This window comes from Epinephelus moara, chromosome 23 (assembly GCF_006386435.1).
Source record: "Epinephelus moara isolate mb chromosome 23, YSFRI_EMoa_1.0, whole genome shotgun sequence".
Lineage (NCBI taxonomy): Eukaryota > Metazoa > Chordata > Actinopteri > Perciformes > Serranidae > Epinephelus > Epinephelus moara.
The window spans coordinates 21,352,790-21,379,053 of record NC_065528.1 but is presented as its reverse complement, the minus strand read 5'-3'; the positions used below and the strand labels follow the sequence as shown (position 1 = coordinate 21,379,053).

Genomic DNA, 26,264 nt, shown 5'->3' with positions numbered 1-26,264 from the left:
CGAGGCAGACCTGAAAAATCGATGACGGAGGACAAGATAAACATTCTCTCACATAAATTAAAAAAAGTCAGAAATCCTAATTAAATTGGTTTAGAAATGAATCAAAGAAGTATAATTTTTCCTCCATACAAATATTAACTGATACACGAAAGCAAAAAGTCCGTCAAACTACGTCACAATTTCTGGTATTTTGACCAAGATGGAAGGTTTGTTTTGTATCATTTATTTAACGAGTTGACTCTGCTACCATATGAGTGTGAATTGCTGAGGGGGTCTCAAAATGTATTGCCTTAAATACATTTATTTTCACCATATGCATCCATCCATCCATTTTCATCTGGGGGCAGCAGGCCAAGCAAAGCTCCCCAGACATGCCTCTCCCCAGCAACACTTTCCAGCTCCTCCTGGGGGACTCCAAGGAGTTCCCAGGCCAGATGAGATATGTAATCCCTCCAGGTTGTTCTAGGTCTGTCCCGGGGCCTCCTACCAGTGGGACGTGCCCAGAACACCTCTAACAGGAGGCGCCCAGGAGGCATCCTGATCAGATGCCCGAACCACCTCAACTGACCCCTTTCCACGCAAAGGAGCAGCGGCTCTACTCCGAGCTTCTCACCTTATCTCTGAGGCTGAGCCCAGCCACCCCACGGAGGAAACTCATTTCGGCCGCTTGTATCCTCCATCTCATTCTTTCGGTCACTACCCAGAGCTCATGACCATAGGTGAGGGTTGGGATAAAGAGGGGCCAGTAAATCTAAAGCTTCACCTTCCTGAATCACTGCAGTAGCAACACAAAACCACCGATCCATCTCCCGCTCCATTCTACCCTCATTCGTGAACAAGACCCCAAGATACTTGAACTCCCTCGCTTGAGGTACTAACTCTCTCCCAATCCAGAGGGGGCAATCCACTGTTTTCCAGCAGAGAACCACGGCTTCAGATTTGGAGGTGCTGACTCTCATCCTGACCACTTTAAACTCGGCTGCAAACCGCCCCAGTGCATGCTGGAGGTCACGGTGTGATGAGGCCAACAGAACCACATCATCTGCAAAAAGCAGAGATGCAATTCTGAGGTCTCCAAACTGGACCACTTCCTCTCCCCGGCTGCACCTGGAGGTCCTGTCCATGAATATCACGAACAGAATCTGAGGCAAGGGACAACCCTGGTGGAGGCCAACACCCACTGAGAACGTGTTTGACTTTGTGCCAAGGACTCGATGGCTTGTAGCAGCAACCCCAGTGCCCCATATTCCCGCAGTACCCCCTACAAGACACTCCATCTGCAGTGATGCAGGTGCTGTGGCAGACTGTCGTGGTGAAGAGGGAGCTGAGCCGGAAGGCAAATCTTTCGATTTACTGGTCCCTCTTTGTCCCAACCCTCACCTATGGTCATGAGCTCTGGGTAGTGACCGAAAGAATGAGATCACGGATACAAGCGGCCGAAATGAGTTTCCTCAGAAGAATGGCTGGGCTCAGCCTTAGAGATAGGGTAAGGAGCTCGGACATCTGGAGGGAGCTCGGAGTAGAGCCGCTGCTCCTTCACAACAAAAGGGGTCAGTTGAGGTGGTTCGGGAATCTGATCAGGAATGCCCTCTGGGCACCTCCCGTTAGAGGTGTCCCGGGCATGTCCCACTGGAAGGAGGCCCCGGCGGCAGACCCAGAACACACTGAAGGGATTTCATATCTCATCTGGCCTGGGAACACCTTGGGGTCCCCCAGGAGGAGCTGGAAAGTGTTGCTGGGGAGAGGGACGTCTGGAATATTTACTCAGCGTGCTGCGTCCTTGACCCAGCTTTGGATAAGCTGTTTATATCGTTTGGAAGAATAATCAATATTCCTACAAGTGTAATGCTCAATTTCTTTATAAAGTTGAAAATACGTTTCTTAATGCTTGAAATATTTTTTTACAAATTATTTTTAAGTGTATCTGGTAATAAAATACCAGATAATGAACTAAAAATAATTATTAATTTTTTTGTTAAAAAGTGACTCCCTTTGTGTGTATGCTAACGTATATTTCATTCAAAAAGACAAAAAAAACCCAAAAAAAACAAACGTACAAGATCATCGAGCAGTATTTTCGATTGCTAATGCCTGGCCGATCATCAGCAGTGGACGACTTCTTGCATGCCTCACTCCTTCACTCGGTTCCTCTTTAAGGTGCTTTTTAACATGTTTCCCTCCTCATACAGCCTCACAGAAATTCACCACCGAATAGATGAAGTCAAAAGGTTCCTGTCTGTGACTCTGAGCATCGCTAACGCTCACACTGTGGAGTTTTACACTCAGGACGTGTGGCAGCGGTTCATGGCAGTGTCTCCTGAGGAGGTGCTGGTAGCTGTTAGCTCGTGTAGTGACCAGCAGGGGGCGCCAGAACACAGAGGAACAGGTAAACACATCCAGTCAGGTGTTTTAAATATATTAAAGTTTGTAGAAAAGCATTGCGGGTACCACTTTCTGATAAGACATCCTTTATAAACGTTGTTACCAACGGCTTTATTAATGATTAATTAAAAGTTATTTACTCATGTTTTATAAAGGAGTCATCAGCCATTAGGCAGANTAAACGCATCCAGTCAGGTGTTTTAAATATATTAAAGTTTGTAGAAAAGCATTGTGGGTACCATTTTCTGATAAGACATCCTTTATAAACGTGTTAGAAGTTGTTACCAACGGCTTTATTAATGATTAATTAAAAGTTATTTACTCATGTTTTATAAAGGAGTCATCAGCCATTAGGCAGAGCATCTTTTGGGTTGCCAGGTTGTGACTCTAACAGGAATTCCAGTGGTGTTGCCAGCTGTTGGCCAAACATTTTGACCCTGTAATATTCAGGTAGTAGATACACCTCACCTGTCAATATGTGGTCAACACTTTTCCATATGATTTATCCTAATAAAAAATAATAATAAACTTTATTTATAGAGTGCTTTTCAAAACAAAGTTACAAAGTGCTTTACATGGTTGATCCTGGATTTAAAACAGTGTGGGTTTCAAATAGAATGAGGCAATATTAAGACATACAAAGTAAAATGTAATAAAATAATGGTAAAGCTGGCAACTAATCGCCCTGTACATTGCACTGCTCTGGTGTCACACGCTCTGACTGACAGAAATCACAACTATCAAACACTATATTTGGTGACAGCTTTCACAGTTAAGTGTAATAAAAAAAAATTATGGAGCAGTGTAGCTAAAAAAAACTATTCTCAGGTCAGAGGAAATGGTGACCCATCAGATTCCGTGACCTGTCATAATAAAATATGCTATAAAGTATGATGATGTATGATTCCTATTTGGGTCGCAAACTCTGATTGGTCACAGATTTTGGCGTAGCACCTGTTGCAGATAATCTTGTCCAAGATCCATTTTTTTAACAAGCATATATTAATAGATTAACATTTATTACAGCAGTATGTGCAACTGAAAATTAGCCAAAATGTTTTTTATTGAAAACCTAGCCACCTACAAGTTGTTCTAGTTAATTGTGATTTCTTTTTGTGTTATTTCAAGTTTTTATTGCATTGCTTGAATAAATATTTATTGAAAAATGTCACCCAAATTACAAAAATAAAATTGAACCTTACAAAGAGTGAAAGGAACCAATCAGTGCTGAGGAAAGGAAGTGAGGTACGTAATGAAAAGACGTGTCAAAATAAAGGAAAATAGGAATCTTTACGACACCATATATTCGAGATAGGTTGTTTTACTTTTCGGGATCCAAACAGATTCCATGGGGACTATTTCTTCAGTAGAAAGTAGTTTAAATGAAAACTGTTCACAGTGACATTTGTGGCTTATCTGCAAACGTCACATGAAAATCTTAACACAGTTTTGTGCAACTTTACAGTTATTTCTGTGTCTTTCCCCCCAAACAGAGCAATCCAGGACCACATTTGGGTTTTGCAATGACACAAACCGGCTGGTTGATATCGGTGAGCTGCTGCAGGCGGCCCAGGCCCACTCCCTCCCTGGCCTTGGCATCTGCATGAGCAGGGATGAGCTACTGCAGGCCCTCAGAGAGAACAGGTCCGAGTCTGGCGCTCCACCTGCAGAGATAGGTAGGGAAGAACGGACTGTCTGAAAACTCTGTTTCATGCTGAGAGTAGGAAACCAGTCAAGGATTGTCCACGGATGTCCAGCTGTCTTGGGAAGGCATAAACATTCTGATGCTTTGAATAAAACGTTTGCTCTGTCTAACCCAGGTGCTGAGCTGCAGACGGATGAGTTCATGAACTTGAAGAAATCTCACGAGGTCTTGTCCATGTCTGAGGTGGTGGCTTGTTTGGCCCAGCGCTGTGGAGTCAAACAGGTAGAGAAACATTTTTAGACTTGCAATGAATACCTTAAAGGTCCAGGGGTGTAAGGTTTAGGGGGAGTTAGTGGCATCTAGTGGTGACGACTGGAGATTGCAACCAACTGAAACTTCTCATGATTAGGATTCCTTCAGTGTTCAATGTTCAGAAGGTGTTAAGCGGGAGCCGAATCATCCGCAGAGGTCTATTCCTCTCCTGGTGGAATAAGACCTGGTGATTTAAACCGGTAAACATTTGACATGTCGCAGATAAGCCGCAAGCCCAGCTCCTGCTAATGTGCGCTCACCATTTTTCTCTGATAACTTGAGATCCAGACGTTCAGGAGGTTTTTACCAGGAGCCGAATCATCCACAGAGGTCTCCTCCTCTCCAAAACAAACAGACCCGGTGATTTAAACTGGTAAAAAAAACAGAATAAGGTACATTCACGTGAAAAAAACTTTCGCCGTCAGCTGCTAACTACAGCAGCATGAAAAAATGAATGGTTTGTAGAAATGCTACTGTAGAAATGTGCTGGTGCAACATGGTGGACTAAGCCCCCCAGGAAGTGTGCCAGGGCTTCAAAGTCACTGTTTGGCCACCATTTTCATAGTGGCCAAACTGGAATTACAACTCCCGCGCCTGTTACCTGATGCCATAGGGCCCAAAAAGACATTTTCCTTAGACTAACGTTGTGAAAGAGAGGTCTGTAAATCAGTGGATACATATTTTGATCGTCACAGCCTCCGTGACATGACGTGTTTAGCTATCAGGATTTGATCCATTCTGTCCAGTATCATTTAGAAAGTCTAGAAGAACCACAAGAATAAATCATTTTGTCTCCATTCACGTTAGCAGAGCACTAAACCAGAAGTAGCCAGCTCTGTCAACAGAAGTTTCTAGTGGTCCTGCTTTGTGGATGTAGAAGCAGTGCTGATTATGACATCAAATGAACAGAATGAATTGGTATCATCAGCAAAAGCTACAAATTTCACCATATTAGAAACATAATTTGAATAAAGTATAAATAACTTTAAAAGGGTCCCAATACCGAACCTTGTGGAACACCACGTTACTCCTGTAAGGTGTGATTCAGTCTTACTGATTTTTACAAACTGATACCTCATATTTAAATAACTTGTTAACCAAGTTGTGCGACACCTGTTATACCACAGCGTTCACATTTATGAAGGAGGGAATGATCTAATTTCTGCCAGTATATCCTCCCAGTTCCTACACACTGGATATTTAAATGCTCTGCTGAGAAGAGACTTGATTGAAATGTAAACAGTTGGAAGTTGTATCTCAGACACCTGATTTTGGATTTTATGTTTCCCTCTTTCCTTTCTCTCCCACCCAGGTGATAGATGTCGGCTCTGGGAAGGGCTACCTGAGCTCCTTCCTGTCTCTGCAGTACGGCCTCCAGGTCTACGGCATCGACTCCTCCAGCACCAACACCCACGGAGCCCATGAGAGGAACAGGAAGCTGAAGAAGTTCTCCAGGGCGTACCAGAAACGCAGCAAGGCGGGGAGGGCACAAGGCGAGGCCTCACATTCACCTCAGGAGGAGTCAGGAGAAGTAAAGCCTGGACCAAATGGAGATGATGATGTGTTATTTAGTGATGGGGCAGGAACTGTGTCACAGGAGGAGGAGGAAGTGTTAATCGGCTCGTCAGATGTCAACGCCACAGTGGAAAGGCCTTCAGAGCCAGAGGAGCTCTTCCTTAACGCCCTGTCAGTGGATGTGCTTCAACCTACATCCCCCAGAGTTCCCGCCAGCCAGCTGAGTGCCGAGGAGAGGGAGAGGAGGAAGAGGGAGAACCTGGAGAGGAAAGCTCAGAACAGAACCGCCAGCGCCAGCATCGTGTTTTCACCCCTCACCTCATACGTTACTGCGGAAACGGAGCTCCGAGAGCTCATCGGCGAGCTGGAGGTGAGCAAATCCAAGGTTAAAAAAGAAAAAGTAAACGTTGAAAATAGATTTAGTGTGTGTTTGGGCAGTGGCGGTGGTGCAGATAGGGGGCCAGCCGCACAGTAAAGTAGCAAAGCCCGATTCCCACAGCAGCTCCTGAAATTACAAGTCTGCCACAGCAGCTGGAGTTCGCATTACCCGAGCAAGTGTGGGATGTTATCACCGTGCCAAATCTGCAGCGCGTCATCATCAATAAATTTAACCATCGATCTCCACCCGCTCCCCTCTGCTCTCTCCTTACTCTGCGTGCTTTCTCTGAATTCCAGGATGCGGTCATGGTCGGCCTGCACACGTGTGGTGACTTGGCTCCCAGCACCCTGAGGATGTTTGTGGCTAAAGCGGAGCTGGCCGCAGTCTGCAGCGTGGGTTGCTGCTATCACCTGCTGTCTGAGGAGTTTGACCCTGCCGGACAGGGTAATCACACACACACACACACACACACACAGTGACACACAGATACAGATCACAGACAGGGACAGATTAGTGTGTTTGTGTCTGTCTCCCTGAAGCCGGGACAGCCTTCACACACACACACTCCACCCGTTTTCAGAGAACATATGGTTTCCGTTGTGCACACAGCTCGTAGTCTTCCTCTCTATTTCTGTCTCTCTGCTCCGTTTCTCACTCACGCACGTCCCATAATCCCACCTCAGACACCTGCAGCGCTCGCTTCATCACTCTGATCCAATCTGAAATGAAATATCATCTTCCCACACGAAGCCACATAAACACTTATAGTCATATTTTATAGTAAACAAGTCAAATATTCCGCTGAGAGTCTGGAGACTTGGCCAAGTTACCCTTCTGGAGATTGAGTTGAGCTCAGAAACTCGCTGTTTGAGCCATTAGAGAGGATTTATGGCTTTAGGATGGCTGTTTAAGGCTGCTGAGAATGAGACTTTTTTGACCTCTGTGATTGATCCTGCAACTGCCATGTTGTATTTACTCTTGGTTTAGGAGGACTTTGCTGCTATTTAGTCGGCCTGGACTTCCATACTGAGGAAATTGTACAATCCCGATTCCAAAGAAGTTGTGATGCTGTACAATACAAAGACAATATATTTCATGTTCAGACTGATGACACTCAGTAAGCGTTTGGCAACCGAGGGCACTTATTGTTGACGTTTCGAAAATGAAACTCAATAACACACTGAGGCAGAAGCTTGTCCACCCTAAGGTCAAAACACCCAGGCATAAGCAGATTAATGTAGTGTATGCAGTTCAGTGCAGCCAAGGATGCACAGATTTGTACATCGGCAAAACAAACCACTCCACAAGCGCGTGGCTTGCCAGGTCAAGACTCGGCCGTCCATTTACATCTAAAGGAAGGGACATTCTTTCAAGGACAGCAACGTTCACGTCTTGGCCAGAGAAGACAGATTGTTTGAAAGAGGTGTGAAAGAAGCCATCTACGTCAAACTGGAACAACCATCGTTAAACAGAGGAGGTGGCCTACGACACCACTTATCACCCAGTCTTGGGATCCCTCCCCAGACGACTCAACACCCATTCTCACCTGGTACCTTCTAACCCTAACGACACACAAGATGGCCGGGTATGTCAACGACTTGGCTGTGACCTTAATGACTCTGTAACTCAGAGCTCACATGGGACCTCAATGACTCTGTTAGGGTTCACTCCCACACAGAGTTTAAAGCCTGCGACTCCGCACCAGTCCGTTAGAACTGAAGAAGACTCTTGGATGAGAAGCGAAACATCTTCAAGAAACTCGAGCAAGTCCAGTTGCCTACCATATAGCACTTATGATCCGAAAATAAACTTCTTTCCTGTTCTTGCTCGATATACGACTTCAGTTGCTCAACAGTCCACGCTCACCGTTGACGTATCTTGTGCTTCATAATGCGGCACACAGTTTCAATGGGAGACTGATCTGGACTGCAGGCAGGTCAGTTTAGTACCCACACTCTTTTCCTGCGAAGCGGCGCTGTGGTAACACGTGCAGAATGTGGCTTGGACTTTTCTTGCTGGAATAAGAGGGGACGTCCCTGAAATGGCAGCATATGTTGCTCCAAAACCTGTATGTACCTTTCAGCATTCATGGCGTTTTCACAGATGTGCAAGTTACCCCTGATACCATGGGCACTAACACACCCCCATACCACCACAGATGGTGACTTTGAACATTGCACTGGGAACAATGCGAACGGTCCTTTTCCTCTTTCGATCAGAGGGCAGAATGTTTGTGTTTTCCGAAAAAACAATTTGAAACGTGGACTTGTCAGACCATAGCACATATTTCCCTTTTGTGTCAGTCCATGTCAGATGAGTTCAGGCCCAGAGAAGTCAGCGATGTTTTTGGATGTTGTTGATATATGGCGTTCACTTTGCATGGTAGAGTCGTAACTTGAATTCATAGATTTACCGACAATGGTTTTCCAAAGTGTTCCTGAGCCCGTTTAGTGATATCCTTTATACAATCATGTTGGTTTTAAATGCAGTGCAGCCTGAGGGGTCAAAGGTCACAGGCATTCAATATTGGTTGTCAGCCTTGCTGCTTATGTCCAGAGATTTGAGAACTGGAGTTGTATGTCGTTCTCTACAACCACCTCACCTCTGAGGTTAACTCAGGTGCCAAAACGCAGGACAATAGGCTGATATCATCCTCGTTTCATGCTCCTTCACTTGCTCAGTTTATGAGGTATGAAATCGTCTACATGTGTCCTCATGCTGGGACTGTAGCCTCTGCACATCTATGAGAAAGAGCCCTCGCCACAGTCGATACAGTATCGCGTCATCTCCTGTTAACAGCGCGACCTCTGACCCTCACGTCATCGGGGCTCCGTCGCAGTTCCAGCCAAGAACGGGGCGGAAAATGATATCACGACAGCTGATTGAAAACACTCTTTCTCAAACTCCGGCTTGATCTTTTAAAGACGTGAACAAAAGCGTTCACACACACACACACACACACACACACACTTTCTCTCCCCTGCTGGCCTTACAGTGCAGTCTGGGATGCGGGCCAGCTCCTGCGGTGGCCTACTGCACCCTAAAAAAGAGCTAAAGAGCTGAAAAGCTTCATTAGGGAGAGCTACGTTTATGTGATTTGGGAATGAAGCAATCCCTTAAACGCATCATCCGTGTTTAACACCATATGTGGAATCGGGAGTCCAAACTTGTGCGGTTTACTCACAACAAGATGAGCGCATTCTGGAGCCTGTCTTCTCAAAATATTTGCAAGTGTACAATTGCACATGAGGACATGAGAAATATTTGTCTCTCTGAGGGGGAGTGCGTGTACGTGGCCACTTCAGATGTGAAGGGTCGCCACTGTAAACAGCTCTGTGTACGTTCTGTAATGCACCCTTCAGACGGAGGAAAGGCCTGTCCGCTTCAGTCGCCTCCGAGGGCCTCTGTCAGCAAGCCATGTGCCGGTGCAGGAGGGAAGCTAACCTGACCGCTAACATGTTAGCGTGTCCACAGCAGCTTGCGGCCCCAGCTGCACATGTTATTACTGCTTCTTTTGACTGTGTCCCTCTGGATTCCCTGTGCCTTGGCCTCAGTCACTGACCCTTTTAGAGATGACATGAAAAGGATGGCAGGCTGTCAAGGAGTCACACTCAGTACCCTCCCACTGGGAATCTGTGTGTGTGTGTGTGTTTGTGTGTGTGCTAATGTCTGCTGTGGTTGAAAATGTGCAGCGCTTAACAGCAGTCTTTTTAAGGCAAAATATTTAGTAGCAACGAGTGTCATCTTAATTCTTCTATTCATAGACTCCAAGAAAAAGAATATTCTCTGTCTTCATAAACCTAAATTAAACTGTTCCCCACTCCCGCTCTCCTGAAGTTTCCCCAGCTACCAAATATTTAAAATTCATACCCACTGATTGCAGCTGTTTGAAAAAGCCCCCTTTAATCAGCCAAACCGATCAATCAGTTTACCCCATTATCTCTGTGTGTTTCCTCACAGAGTGTTTGCGCGGCATGTGTGGGTTCCCTCTGAGTCAGTACCTCCGCGACCAGTCCTGGTTCTGCGGCAGGAACGCCAGGATGTCGGCGTGTTTGGTGAGTTGAGACGACAGCATGGAAAATGTGCACAGCAGCTTACCTACATGAACATGTGATCTTCACACAGTTTGAGTGAGTTTCTTTGTTTTTTTTTTTGTTTGTTTTTTTGTTCAAGGTCTTTTTATTGGTGTTATTGGTGGTGTCAGACCAAATCGATTGATTTTATAAACAGTTACCTGTACATTTAAATATAGTCGATTTGTCAAAAATCATAGGATACAGTCAACAAAGAAAAATTAAATCAATAAAATTAAATTTAAAAAAAATCTATAACAAAAATAAACACTGAATGTGTTGTAAGAAACACTCTAAAAATTAAATTAAATTAAAAGTAACAATAAATAAGTAAGCTACATATAATATGGGGTCAGGAGCTCAGTTTTGGGACTTGGCTTGGGAACCCGAGAGTCACCAGGTCAAGTCCCCACGTGAACCAAGTACGGAGCGTTGGACTGGTGGCTGGAGAGGTGCCAGTTCGCCTCCTGGGCACTGCCAAGGTGCCCTTGAGCAAGGCACCACACCCTCTATTTAATGCATGATATGGTCCTGTTTGTGCATGTGTGTGTATTTCGGGCCTGTGTGACAACAGAGGGTAAAAAATTGAAATACCCTCCAGGGAGTAATGGAGTATATCTTCTTCTTCTTCTAGTACAAAACCGAAATAATAAATGGTGTCAATTTTTTTTATATAGGTTTAAAATTGTTACCATAAAGCATAACATTTCTTTCATTTCATTTCTTTCTCAAATTGGTGGGATTTATTTTGAAAACATGAGAAAAAAGGCAACGAGCAACTTGGTAAGAAATGTCCCACAAATAAAAAATAATAAAAAAAAAGATTTAGAAAATTATTTAAAAAAAAATAAAAAAGCTAGGGAAAAACTTTATTTATTATTATTGTTATTATTATTACATTTTAAAATTATGATACAGAATTAATATAATTTTTTTAATTTAAATTTTTAATTAAATTTAATTTAATTAATCTTTTTCTCTCCTTTTTTATTTATTTATTTTACAAATTTTCTTGTTAAATTTTCTCTTTTTACCAATTTCTTGCCATTTTTTAATTTCCTCTATTTCCTCGTTGTTCATTGCCTTCTCCTCATTTTTTTAAAAGAAATCAAGCATTATTGCTCAGGTTTCAAAGGATTAAAGGAATAGTTGTACGGCTGTGGACGGCGGCAGCAGCAAAATGTAACTTTGCCACCTAAAAAAAGGCCCACCTAAATATCAATTTTGGTTTGAGGTAACTATTTATTTAGTAAACTTTTACTGCCTTTCCTTGCTGTCAGAAATTTCCAATGGAGAAATGAAGCCGTTACATTGCTGTGTTCAAAGCCACCAGACTCCATTGAGAAAAACTGTGATTTAACATCGCTGAACACAGGAGCTGCTGGTCTACCACTGCCTCGATCACTATGTCTGTTTGTGTTATTGTGTGATTTTAACATTTAAAAAGATTAGTTCGTATTCACCAAAGTCACACAACAACACAAACAGACAAACTGATCGAGGAGGAGGTAGACCAGCAGCTCCTGTGCTCTGAAAGCTAGAATGACTGTTTTTGTCAATGGAGTCTGGTGGTTTTGAACAGAGTGAAGATGGGGAACTGAAGCTGGGAATGGCTTCCTTGTCAGAATGGGCTGTCTATGTCACATTAAAGCGGCGAAAATATTCTAAATACAGTGCACACTTAAACTGTTATTGACTTGTTGATAGGCGGCGTAATATGTCCAAAATACAAACTATGCCTTTATTCTGTAGCTTAGGTAGAGGTTTCAGTGGGTACGAAACATCTGAAGAGGTTTTATTCATGTGTGGTTTCTGCCTTTACAGCTGCAGCCACAGCTCTGTCTTTCCCAAAAAATACTTTGTGTTAACGCTTTTCTTTTTCCTCAAAAACAGGCACTCGAGAGAGTTTCACTCGGCCAAGGGGTAAGTAATGCATGCATACTAATTGGAACAAATATATACATTAACGTCACGATCGCACAAGAATGGGAGCTAAATGTCTTTCTGTAAACTGCCACGACTTCACACACATCAAAACAAATCTATCAAATTATTCCAAACATCAAATCTGGGTGTTCAGAGTCGCTCCGAACTGTGTTATCTTCGTATCTTCAAACAATCAGCCCATTAATTCTGCTATTGTTACAAGCCTGTGATTGACTACGGTGTATTTATTTGAAATGTAGGCTCGGAGCTGCGGGCCAGAGCCTGACACACGATACCAGCAGCCATTAATATGGAATGTTTATAAATATTAATGCAATCACGGTAAGATTGATTACTTGTTGGAACCGGGGTCTGAATCCAAAAGCAGGCCCTGATTGCCTGCTAGTCTTGCATCAGGCTCGGAGAGTGTCAGAAATATTCATCAAGTGTTCGCACACACGCTGGAGGATGAATCACAAGGGAGGAACAAAGTTTTTAAGCGAGAAATTCGGTAAACTGCATCATGTTGAGTCGAGTTATCTTTGATCTTTTCCGCAGATTCAGATGGAGTCTCTGTTTTACCGGGCGGTCCTGCATGTTATTCTGAGGGATCACTACAGCTCCTTTAAAAGGTAACATCCAGGAGTGTACATCTGGCAGCACTTTAATATGAGGAATTACAGCAAGTGTGTAGCACAGTGTTTTCTGGGTGTTATTTCACAGTGTCCACGGACAGTAACACATGTGAGGTAGAGGTCCTCATTTCAGTAGTAGACTAAAAGACAAAAACTGTTCTGTTGTTGCTTCTAAATCAAAAAGGAAAAGTTGTTGTTTCCGGTTTATTTAGTCTACAAACGAACCAAGACTTGCAAACAAAAGTCACATGTTCTCAGTAGCAGAGCAGGTTTTGCATCGTAAGGCCCAGACACACCAAACTGACATCAAAGAACTGGTGGTGACAAAAGCTGAATGTGGCGTCTCCTCACGTCGCCAAAAAAACGCTGCACTTGAACACACACCGCAAAAACTGATACTTACGTTCTGGATTCAAGACGCTAGTAAGCAAGTTAGCACATTAACAACAACCCAATGTTGAAAGAACAAAAGATACTTACCGTGCGCTAGTGAACAGTAACACAGTCAAAAGCCCTGTTTCCTTGTTCTATGGACGATAAACGAGGTGCAGACTGATAAAGGAGGAAATACAGTGAGTGCTGGACAGAGCAGTGAGTGACAACAACCCCGCCCACATTTAAGAGTACAGTTTTCGGTACACTAGGGTCTAGGTACCATGTCTGAAGGGTTACTTCTGGTTCCATACCGAAGGTGTTTGGTGGAAACAGGGCTTTTATAGCCCTTTTTAAACAGGAATTGTGCAAATTTGCAGGAAAGCCCAATCAGTCTTTTTAGAGTACAGTTTTCGGTACACTAGGGTCTAGGTACCATGTCTGAAGGGTTACTTCTGGTTCCAAAGGCACCATACCGAAGGTGTTTGGTGGAAACGGGGCTTTTATAGCCCTTTTTAAACAGGAATTGTGCAAATTTGCAGGAAAGCCCAATCAGTCTTTTTTCAGCATTGGCAGTATAAAAACAAAATCGGGGAGTGCGGCAAAATGCCACCTACCTACTTTTGTTTATACAGAATGCGCCTTTTTCGGGGCAATGGGGGGCGTGAGCAAGCAACAAAACGTGTAGAGGTTAATGGCCTCTTTGTTTGCAAGGACAAGGAGAGTGCGCAATTCCTTGTCTCCTCAGTTGCTCATCTTTACAGTGTCTGTCAGGTTACTTGTCTCCTCAGTTGCTCATCTTTACAGTGTCTGTCAGGTTAGCGTTTCCCTCTTGCTACTAGCTGCTGGCTAATTCCTGCTATCAGCTGTTTCCTGTTTATCCACTGCCAGTGGGTCGCACGTGTGGCATCATCAACAGCGCACGTGTGGCATCATCAACAGCTCCTCCCACGAGTCATCAACAGCTCCTCCCACGAGTCATTAAACAGTTCTGTTTAAACCAAAAAGGTTCCACCAATATGTCTACCCTACGAGGCAGAAAATTGGGCACCTCGGATCAACTCGGCAATCCGGCTCCGTGTGTCTAAACGCTCGCAGCTTGCCGGCAAAATGGCCCAACATTCGCCGGAAATCTGCAGTGTAAAAGGGGCTTATGATCTGTTTCTGCTATAGAGCTCAGTGGCTAAATCAATAATCTTACCTAATGTAACAAGTGTGTTTCGATCTCACACCCTCTTGACTTAAGTAAGTTTTTTTGCTTTCCTCACTTCTGATCTCGTCTGGTACACTGAGCTGAACTAACTCAACAAGGGGCTCCGCTGGACCTGCCTGATCTGCTGCTGATTCAACATGCAGAATGGCCAACAAGGGCCAATCAGGGCTGACTTGTGGCAACAGTGCACCGCAAAAACTAAGGCCACAGACGCTCACTGACGGCCAGCAGTCGTCTTCATGTGTTATGGCATGTGGACTTTAGTGCTGAAACAAAGCGGTCCATGAAGCTGAGAATTAGCCGATTAGAAAAGTTTGATTAAGAGCAATTTTGATGGTTAATTGATTAAATAATTTCAAGCAAAAATTACATTTACCGAGTTCCAGCTTCTTAAATGTGTTCATGTGATCCAGCAAGTCGTCTTGACCATGACAAAACCTTATCCAATAATGAAAGAAAATGTAAGCTGCATCCTTTATGGACTTGTCCTTTTTTATTTCTAGAAGTGAATATTTCTGCTCATATAGTACCTTGAAAACATGAAGAAAAAGCAGAATAGGCTGCAGTTTGGCCTTGGATCAGTTTGTTACGCTTTACTTTCCAAACATGAGTAACTGCTGGCTCTCAGAAGTCAAAACCTGCTGGTTTATACCAATAAAATCTGAAGTTCTGGGGTCATTTGCGGGTGCTATTTAGCATTCCTAATGAGTGAGAATTTTCAGGCATTTCGGTCCAGATATTGAGTGGTTTACGGTCATTACCCTCCTCTGACTAAATACATTGAGCCATAGACAGATTTCAATTAGCCCTTATCAAACGCCTTAAAAGACACCAAGCACCCTGCTGCTGCTTTGTGACCTTACATTTAATGACTAACATCAGATCAGGATCGAATATCCATTACTTTTGTCTGAGCAGCACCTATTCATCACAGTTTAGTCCTGTAGAAGTGTTTAATTGTTTGATTGTGGTTGCTAAGAGTGTGATTTAAAGCAGACGGCAACACACCAGACACAACATGAGAGTAAAGGAGCGAGTATTGTTTATTTCACTGGGCAGAAATGAGACGTTCAGGGACTGAGAGATGTCGATGATGTATGTACGTGTGTTTGCTCTGCAGTGAAAAGCGAGTTGGGAACGTCTATTCCAAGGCTAAATCCTTTGTGGACTACGTTCGTCGAGCTCTACGCAGACTGGAACTGGATGAATTGAAGGTCAGGACCAGAATATTACAGTCAACAAGAGACATGAAGCACACAGTGGAAAGCAGGCATCATTTTGGCACTGTTGGAGGGAAATGTTCCCCTGTTGGTTTTTATTTATAAAATATTCCAATTCATGTCGGGTTAGTGAACTACACAGGTCCTTCAGATACTTGCTTTTGTAGGCCCTGGTTACAGCTGGTGTTAATATGTGTCTTTGATGACCAGATCACATGTGGACATCTTGAAGTACAGGGGTGAATGCACCCAGTACGTTCTCAATGTGTCTTGAGAACCGATCACTTCGACCACATTCGGAGGTGTTGTGGATGGCCACACTCTTTCAGCAGCAGGTGGAAGTACGTAACACCTCAGCCCCCCTTCTTTTGTCTTACTGCTCCTACCTACATCTCTGTCCGCTTGTACCCTCTGAAAGTTGGCGATTGTCACATTTGCTTCATGGATGTATAAAGAGATGTGGATACAGCGTAGGTGTCGGGACCCTGTTCATCTCTATGAAAGTTGCTCAGTGGTGCTTGAACAGGCCCCCCAGACTTTTTCCCATTGAGTTACATGGCGAAAGAGTCTGTAAATCAGTGATCCATTTTTTCGAGCATCATAGCCCCCTTGAGATGGCTCGTTTTGCTCTCATGATTTGATCCGTTTGGTCCGTTAACATTTCTTAAGTCTAAAAGAGCTGCACAATTAAATCATTTTATCTCCATTCAAGTAAGTGGAGCACCAAAGCGGAAGTAGCTAGCTCAGCCGGGGAAGTGTCTAGTGTGTCTGCGGAAGCAGTGCCAATCATCCCAGTAATTGTATACGTGGCAGTTGAACTTTTTTTGGCTTCTTGCGCCACTGAGCAACTTCCATAGAAATGAATGGGGCCCCGCCTCCAACGCTGTATCCAGTTCTCTTTATAGATCATGTGCATGCAGCCAAAAAAAAAGTTAGATTCAATTAAATTAGGTTAAATTGTTCCGAAAATTTTAATGATGATGATGTTGACAAAAGTTTCAGACTCAGTGTGCAAACGTGATTGACACAACGTGACGTTGTATTTAGTTTTAGACATGCGACAGTTGGACCAAAAAAACGGATTCAGTGAGTAAAGGCCTTAAAGGGATAGTGCACCCAAAAATGAAAATTCAGCCATTATCTACTCACCCATATGCCGACAGAGGCCCTGATGAAGTTTTAGAGTCCTCACATCCCTTGCAGAGATCGGCGGGGGGAGCGGCTAGCACACCTAATGGCTGACGGCGNCAGCCCATGAGCCTCAACCTGCTGCAGAATACCGGAGTCAAGCACTGGAAACCTGGTGGTGTAGTTGTTTCAAATGCAAAGCAATGCCAACGGATGAGGAAAGTCTTTGCTGCTCAGACTGGGAATTGGCGATGCCTGCACTTGAGAATCTGGACATCAGTACTGACGAGACTGCTGCTCTTCAGAGACCGTGCATCACCGATCACCCTGAGCGCGCACAGAGAAGCAGTCAGAGCTACAGGCTACAGTGAGGCTAAAAACAGAGTTCAAATGACGTTTTTCGAAACAAGTTTTAATGTCGGGGCTGCAGCACACTTGGATCACTACGGATGAGCAGTATGGAGATACTTTGTGGATTCAATTTTGTGTTCTTGGACGTTAGTCTGGGGCGCCATCAGCCATTAGGTGTGCTAGCCGCTCCCCCCGCCGATCTCCGCAAGGGATGTGAGGACTCTAAAACTTCACCAGGGCCTTCGTTGGCATATGGGTGAGTAGATAATGGCTGAACTTTCATTTTTGGGTGCACTATCCCTTTAAGTCAATGGGAAGAAGTCTTTTTGGACCCCATGGCACACACATTCCTTTATTTGTGGCGGCCTGCCACAATTAAAACATGTGCCGCCATGTTTTGATTTTCTACTTTTGAAGCTGGACTGTTCATTAGGTGCACTGTTAGAATATATGTACTGTTCGGTTATTAATTGCTCCGCATTCTTGCAGCAGAGAGGGTACTCTGGGCTCAGACGGAGCAGCAGAAAGGCAGGCACAGTGAAAGTGAAACTTAGCTGTTCATTGCACTGGGTCTAAAAATTTGCTTTCACTTACAAACAACTTCTCATATCCATCGTTCTGATCAGCTCTGACCCGATCACACCTCCATCTTGTCATCAGCTACTGTCACACATACAGTCTAACGCTGTGGGAAACGCTGCACCTGACGGACCTGGACGTTGTAATTCCACTCTGTAAGATTTACTTCAAAGTCCGGCTCTTCTTCAAGGGTCTTGATTTGTGTCTGGAATATGTCCGTGCAGCCATGTCTTCTTCTTTTAATTTTCAGCAGATGTGGCACAGTAAGTGCATCGCTGCCTCCCACCAGTTAAACTAACAACAGATGATGTATGTGCTTATTTGCATATAGAGATGAGGAAAGGAAGTGAGATCCGATCACAGGTGGTCCCTCGGGACGCATGTGGAGATGCATTCTAACGCCAGACTTAGAGCTGTCCACTTGTGCATGTTAACATCAGGTGTAAACAGGGCCTTGGTTTAGGATGTTGCCAGGCACCAGGATGTTGAGGTCATTGGACTGCCTGGGTATCCATGGGGATACGGATGACGTATTTCTGTCTGTGTAATGTCACTCACAACCCCAAAAGACAGAAACCTTTTTTTTTCTTTTGCGTCTCCTACCTCAACTCTTCATCACATCTTCCATCTCTCACTTTTATATATTCCCCTGCATCTGTATTCAGAGCCTTCACATTGTGCTTTACATGGCTGGCACTCTTTCTCCTCAGCTCTCTGACAGTGACATCCAGAGTTATCACGACACATATAGACCGCGAATGGGCGAGATGCACGCTTTTAATTTGGTAAGTATTCAATACATTGTAACGGAACTGTTGAGCGCAGAAAACATTTTCATTCCTGTAAAATGAGATGTATAATGGCAATAAATTGCAGACCATTAAGTGAGATCATTGTAGCCTGCAGGGAAGTAATACAGCAATGATTGTACAGAATGGGAAGAAAACCAGCCTCTGCTTTCAGCTGAAGCCACTAATTGTGTTGTCAACCAAAATACCAATTTTCTTTCATGACATAAAGCAGTGAAATGGTTTTTGGGGATCGCCCACTAGCTACTGGGAAGACACTGGTCATGGTAGGTTTTAGTATGTAGATCCAGTACTGGGAGCCGCCTGAAAGGGACAACTTATAAGGAATTTTGTACCAGATAGATGAAAAGGAAACACTGTAAAAACACTGATAGGAAATTAAGTAATTTTCTGTCATTATCTTTGTGTAGTTGAAGGTGACCCTGGCTCCCTGTATTGAAGGTCTGCTTCTCCTTGATCGCCTCTGCTACCTGAAAGAACAGGTAAGATCATTTCAGTCTGTCATTGCAGAAATACTATCAATTCATTTTGGAGGCGTGGCTTCGCTCCCATGATGGACCCCCATTGGCAGAACTCAGAAGACTCAAATCTAAGATGAACATGAACATAAACTGAATAGACTCAAAGCCAGGAAGAGGCAGGGGAAATTAACTTGCCAGGAAACAGGTTGTATTTAAATGATCTATAGCACATGGTCTGGTGGTTCCCAACTGGTGGGCCTCGGTCCAAAAGTGGGTCACGGGTCCATTCTGAAAGGACCACAAGTGACTTGCGAACGTGTCAAGTTTGTATTTTTGAAGTACAGTGAATTTCAGGCACAAGTTTTTATTCTGAAGTGCTGTTTCCTGATGTAGAGTGAGTGAATAATGGACAGCTACTTGACAGAGACAGCAAACTAGCTTGACGACATGGCCAAACGCAAGCTGACGCCGAATGTATTAAACTTTGTAGACCTTGAACTAAGAAGAAATTTGGCCCCCGTGGCTGGACCAGTTGGGAACCACTGGTCTAGAGTGCATGGCACAAGTGCATTTAGGGCGTGTCCAACTGGCACATAGTCTGGGTGTCATGTACTGTGCAAGGGCCTAAGGGGTTGTATTAACCTCTTAATTAATCAACGGCGTGCTTTGGGTGTAACATGAATTCAACAGATCAGATTGTCTTTTCATGGCGGATTCTGCAAATTGAAGAAGCGAGCGGTTTCCCCCTGAAAGTATCGTGGGACATTTATGCAGCAAAACTAAAAACTGTAGTTGAAAACATGACAGAGGAAATGGAATTAAACTTTTAGCTTCTGAAATAATCAATGAAGTTATGCTGCTCCTTGTGTGTATATGCGCAGAGCTTCTTTTTCAACAAGGAGTAGGAGACCAGGTGGCACCTTGTATGGTAGCCTCGGCCACCAGTGTGTGAATGGGTGAATGTGACATGTAGGGTAAAAGCGCTTTGAGTGGTCGGAGGACTAGAAAGGCGCTATTAAGACACCACTTCCACAATAGAACCACCTACTTCCACAACATGGGTGCTGGCATTGAAAATAACACCTGCACTGGTCTGAAACCATCAATGCAGCAGTCGTAAGATGGGGCCAAAAGAGTGCCAAAGAACACTTAACGGTTAATTTACAATCAAAACTGTTTTGGATTTATTTCCTGTAGTCGTCTTCAGTGAGATTCAGACTCCAGCTTCACTTTTCAGCTGGAGTCATCTCTATAATTTGCTTCTACAGCTCGCTGATTGGGAATTGAAATTCGCTCCCCAGATGATGAAAGCAAAGACACGGAAATCTCAGCTGAGATCTCGAAACCTTTTTTCGATTCAACCCACTGACAATAACATAGGTGTCGTCTAAATTAAAGCCAGCCTGCAATTTAACGTCTCGTGCTCCTGCAGCCAAACACAACATACTAATCTTTAGCCCGAGTCACTGTGATGAAATATTTACATGCTGAAAGCTTTGAAGTCGTGATTACATGCGTGGCTGTGTGTCAGATGGACTTCCTTAATAGGGTCATGTAATCAAACTCTGTAACGTCAAGAGAGCTGGTCAACTTTGAGGGGTCTCCCTGGAGGAGGAGCAGAAAAAAGGAGGTGATGGATGTATGTGAATATGATCCATGTGATGATAAGTGTGCTGTTCAGCCTGTAAGAAAGATATAAACACACACAGATCAGGTTGTTTAAGTTCTCGGAGCTGGGATTATTATCCAGGAATATATTGCAGATTTCTGTATGTTTCTATAGAGTCTGAAAGCTCAAAGGACCAGAAAGTGTGTGATAAAATATGCATTGGTGATCGTGGAAGGAATTTTGTTCCCCAATTGTTGGTCCATCACTTTGATCCAGACTAAAATATCTCAACAACTTTCGGATGGATTGCCATGAAATTTCGTACAGACATTCATGGTACCCAGAGGATGAATCCTGCTAACTTTTGGGATCCCCTGACTTTTCATCTGGCAACACCATGAGGTTAAGAATTGTGGTTTTGAGTGTAATGTCTCAACAACTATTGGACAGATTGCTGTGATATTCAGTAAACACGTTCATGGTTTCTGAGAGGAACAATCGTAACAACTTTGGCGATCTCAGAACCCATCGGCTGTCGTCTAAAAATGATGCCGATGGGAGCAGCAGCAAATATTTAAGGAGATCCGGTGCCAGCGAATTTCCAGGGTGCTGCTCAATATTTAGATTTCGATGCAGCTTGAGACAGGTCCGGACAACATTTCAGTTCATTAAAAACACTTAAAGCTACTCTTACCTTTCTTGCATTTCACACAGCACTTCGAAAATATTTGGACATCCACAACTCTCGCCTCCCTCCAAAGACCTACTCCCCCCTCCTCCATTACATGCTCATTACGTCTGTGGTAGATGTAGGCGTTGGCATGGTAATGTTAGATACACGGAAGAGGAGATTGAGTGTAACGTTACAACCAAGACAGTCAAACGCAACTTCGGAGTTTTGAAACTCAACCGGAGTCAGTGATGACTGATGAGTTTTAGAAAAAGGTTACCGTGCTAATGTTAGATAGTAGCGTTAACGTTACTAGTAAGTGGAAACGCACAAGGAAGATAACGTGGGGGGGATGTTACACGAGTGGTTACGTCAGTCGGAGGCCTCTAATGTGGGGAAGACAGACAGGATGCTCGTAGAAACATATGAGAATGGTATAATTTGAGTTTTTATCTCTGGTGGAATTCACTTACAGTGTATTGTTGCTTTAAGTGTATAAAAACAGAGGAAATAAAAGACAGTCTAAATGAACTTAGTATGTTTTTAAGAAGGGACTTAAAAGAGATCACTGACTCGGCCGGCCTGATTTCCTCGGGCAGACTGTTCCAGAGCCTCGGGGCCCTGACAGCAAACGCTCTGTGCCCTTTAGTTTTCAGCCGGGCCTCTGGAACAGACAAAAGACCTCAAACACATCCTGGCGTGTACGGCACTAAGAGGTCAGAGATATAGCAGGGAGGGAGACCTTGAAGAACTTCTAAAACATACTGGGAGCAAGTGTGAAGAGGCTAAAACTGGAGTGATGGGATCACGTCTCTGGCAGCTAAATTCTGTACAGTCTGGAGTTGATTAATAGATTTTTGATTCAGGTTGTTGCAGTGACCAAGGCGTGAAGGCATGAAGGCGTGTAAAATATCCTCAGTGTCTTTAAAAGTTCAAATGGATTGTATTTTTTGACGGAAAGATGGTAAAAACCTTTTATCTGGTTTCACTTGTTAAGGAACTCCAGCAAAAGTAGCGTATTGGTTATATAAATTGCGTGACTAGAAGGCATTGAATAATGTGTAAACACCCTTAAGAATAATGGGAGGTTTTCCTGTTCTTCCCATTCTGCCTCCATGGTGTGGATACAGTAGACGTACACCCTCTCACAGCTGCTTGTGTGGCTGCGGACTGTTTCTATTACAAAACGACCTATACAAAAACAGCGAGCCATCAAGGAAGACAAACTTGTTTTACACATGAACACGAATCCACCTGACACAATATTTGTACAGATGTTTCTCCTCTTGGGGATTCAGTAGAGAAATCTTTAATAGGGGGAACATCATACGGCGGAGGATGCCAGGGGTCACAAAGCCAAACTGGGTGGAGAACATGATTTTTACGTGCATGTGTTTTTTATTTAGTTCTATTGTGTCTTATTTTTGTGTCCTGCAGGAGGATTTATCATTCTCCGCACTGGTGCAACTCTTTGATCCCCTGCTGTCGCCGAGATGCTATGCCGTCGTCGGACTGAAGAGTTATGGAGACAGAAATTCACGTTGATGAACTTATACATATGCGCATGATTATAATACGCTGCTGAGAGGTCATGATTGTACATGATTATATCAGCAATCATTGAGTGATTGCATTATGTATGTGTCCTCTCTTGCGTGTTATGATTTAATCTAAATCTTGTAATTTATTTACGCAGCGTCTGCATCGCTTTCAGCAACATCTTGTTTTGTTTTATATGCTTTACTGTTTTCGATGAAAAATAAATCTTCGGTACTTTTAGCGTTTAGTCCTTGACTGTGCTCGTCCTCGTGAAAACACATGCTCTAAACACATGGAGAAACTGTCAGCCCTGTTTGAATGTCCTGATTGAATTGTATCCATCGCAGCCTTTTGTCTTTATGTTTCATGACTCCTGAGAAAAACCCTTGTTTTTAAGGGCCGTTCAGGGAGCCGGGGTCATTGTGGGATTTAGGGATGCTTGGATCCCCCTCTGTTGACAGGTCTGGAAACCCCATTCCTAGGCTCCCAAACCGGAGGAAGTCGGGGGAAAGATAGACGGGGCAAGAGGCGCCCTTGACCCCATTTAATCTTTACTTGTGTTTTGCTTTGTGCTCAGCCATTTAATAAATCACGCCGGTCTTACATGTTTGATAACAAATGTTAAAGTCTTGAGTGCACACGTGAGTTATGGTGGTGGGAATTACACCAAAGCTGAAGGTGGGAACTGGAGTGTTAAGGGGACCAAAAACATCAAGTTATTTAACAGTGGTCAAAGTTAAGATATATGATTTAAAACACTGTGTGTGACAATTACTTTGACGTAGAGATAAAAGTCACCTCTGTGTGTCACATTGAGACAGGAAATTCCCTCAGTTACTCATCTGTGATTATCTTTTACATCACAAGGAGATGGTCGAGGTCATTGACTCCCAACCGGGGTGCCTGTGCAGTAGCCAGGGTGATTTACAAAGATCAGGTAATTTGAAAAAATATGAATATATTTACTTATTTAACCCATATTCAACCAAGCAAGTCCTGTTCAGATCAACGGTCTCTTTTACAAGGGAGACCTGGCCAAGACAGCAGCACACAAAATGTTACAGCCACCACACAATTAAAAAAAGATATACAGTACATGTAGAAATATTAGGACACCTACGTGCAATGACAAAACCCAACCAACTCATTCATCCTTGTACTTATGAGAGCTTTAAAGTCAGGCAGAGAGACCAGTTCACAAAGGTTCAAATCTCTTTGAAGGTTGTTCCAAGTAAGAGGAGTTCAGTTCGCTGTAGCTACAGTCATATCTCTGTTCAATCAAAGTACAAATGTACGAAGGCAGTTTACCCAGTGTGGCTTTATAAATGAACAAAAACCAGTGTCTGAGCTTACGAAAGGTCAAAGACGGGTCAAAGAAAGGTTCAAACCAGGTAGGCAGGCACAGGTCAAAATCTAAAAAGGCAATACAAAGAAAAGACAGCATACAAGGTAGGCACAAACTACGACCTGGCAAACTGACTGGTATATCGACTGACAGGTAAACGAGCAGTCGAGCAGCAGGTGTGTAGCAGACTGGGCAGGCAGATCACTGATAGGCTGACAGTCAGTACAGGGGGAGTGCCTCTGGGTGTGGACAGTGTACTGGCGGGAAAAGCTGGCAGGTGCTGACTAGGACCCTACAATACCAGAGTGACAACGCTTCCATTGACTCCTGTGGTTAAGCCTCACGCGCCCTCTAGTGGGGCTTGAGGGCATTACCTTTCCGACCAGAAAACCCATTCACTTACGGTAGATTATTGTAGATTATGCTTTTAGGTTTACTTGACATTGGAAACACACAAGAATCGGCAGCAACGCAGCAATACAAGTTCAGTCAGTTCTTGGTCGGATATGCAGCGTGCTATCCCGCCACTAGAGGGCACGTGCCCAACTTTCCGCTTGATCAATGTGTGTCGCTACTCTGGTATTGTAGGGTCCTAGTGCTGACTGATGAGCAGAGGGGTGTGGCGCAGGAGGAGCAGCAGGAGGGTGGGGTTAAGAGGAGCAGGAAGCTCCGGCAGAATCCATGACACTGGGCATTTAATTTGGATTAGGCTTTTAATTGAAGTTTTACGCACCTAAACTAGCTACTGTATAGCGTATCAGACAATGGATCACTTTATTGTGCGGAGCAAATTAGAGCAAAGCACCAGCGAAGATGAGCGACCACTGAAAGAAAAGTGAGTAGACAGTATCTGGGATAAATGATTGAAATACTGATCTTATAGTAATGGATACATGGACAACCTAAACATCAAAATTTCAATTGTATGAAAAAAATATTCCTCCAATATCCACTCTCATATCAGTAGTAGGTAAATAACATCCTCTTGAAAGGGAAACACCACTTAAATTAAGAATTATGTTATTTTCATGACCTAGGAAGGTTCAAGCGACATTTGTGAACATGGGCTACTCTCTGTCAAAGCCAGAAACCAGAGAAGTCCTAAAGTAGTGATGTCATCAAGTGGAAAGTCTAAGGCTGCTCCATAGAAGATAAATGGGAGTGTGTGTTTGATCTTTTTTTATACCCAACATGAGCTTTATCCCTTTGTAGCGTTCTTCTGAAACAAAAAATGTACCCATGAACTCAGATCATTCCCCCGGGTGCTCTCAGTGTCATCTACAACATCTTTCCGAATTCATTGTCTACGGAGCAGCTCCGGATTTTATAGGCTTGGTGACATCATAGAGTTGTAGCGCTCTAGTTTTTGGATTTGGAAGAGATTTGTTCATGTTTACTGATATTTTTTGACTATCTTAGACCCCTGGTATAACATTTATGAATCGCACATTTGGACGAGAGTTGTCCGTGAAAGGGAACTTGGGTACATCTGAAAGGTCTGTGGAAGATTATCTCTATTAAAATGAACATTCATTATATGATATTGTGGCCTGTGTGCCTCTCAGTACCCACCACAGAGTCAGTGGCAGCTGTGCATGTGAACAGTGTTGATTAAAACTCTGTAGGAACATCCATTTTTCACAGTTGTGGCGACTCTTCTTGAACACAATTAGCCTGAAACAAAGGGAATGTAACACACCATCCCACTGTGCACTACTGGTACAAATCACTTCCTCCTATCACATCCTCCACTGCTTCTATTATTTGTCACTGTAGCCGCAGCCGCCTGCACATCTGTAGGCCATCCATAGGTCTGTCAACATTATTGTGGTGAAACTGTGTCCTAGAGCTTTATTTTTATCTCGGTGAAGACACATGGCGAGGCTCACCGCTGCGTCTGGACCATGTTTGGACCCGGCACCGTGTTTCCCACTGACAGCCTTGCTCTATAGTGGCCAAACCGGGCCGACACGGATGCGAGCAATTCAAGATGTAAGCAGGGCTTGTTTTGGAATACAAATGTTGCTGGGTTTTGTTGTGGCTGAGTGACTCACGTCCTGTCGACCTGTCCTGTCCTTGATGCCTGCACGCATGTCCGCGC

General features: G+C 43.8%; 1 protein-coding gene across 1 annotated transcript; it reads left to right on the top strand.

The window, feature by feature from the left end:
• The first annotated feature begins 2,092 nt into the window (after positions 1-2,092).
• mettl25 (methyltransferase like 25) lies at positions 2,093-23,385 on the top strand. The gene is made up of 12 exons (XM_050036664.1): positions 2,093-2,386; positions 3,876-4,058; positions 4,203-4,309; positions 5,652-6,224; positions 6,530-6,677; positions 10,194-10,288; positions 12,200-12,229; positions 12,791-12,864; positions 15,573-15,666; positions 18,441-18,515; positions 18,950-19,021; positions 22,717-23,385. The coding sequence occupies exons 1-12, from the start codon at positions 2,125-2,127 to the stop codon at positions 22,822-22,824; spliced, it is 1,821 nt and encodes a 606-aa protein (XP_049892621.1). The 5' UTR covers positions 2,093-2,124; the 3' UTR covers positions 22,825-23,385.
• The last annotated feature ends 2,879 nt before the right edge of the window (positions 23,386-26,264 follow it).

Bases quoted from the DNA above. Each gene is read 5' to 3' on its own strand.
- mettl25 (XM_050036664.1), top strand. From the start codon at position 2,125: ATGCCTCACTCCTTCACTCGGTTCCTCTTTAAGGTGCTTTTTAACATG. The intron at 4,059-4,202 runs GTAGGGAAGAAC...TGTCTAACCCAG, and splicing joins CGCTCCACCTGCAGAGATAG to GTGCTGAGCTGCAGACGGAT. The intron at 18,516-18,949 runs GTAAGTATTCAA...ATCTTTGTGTAG, and splicing joins AGATGCACGCTTTTAATTTG to TTGAAGGTGACCCTGGCTCC.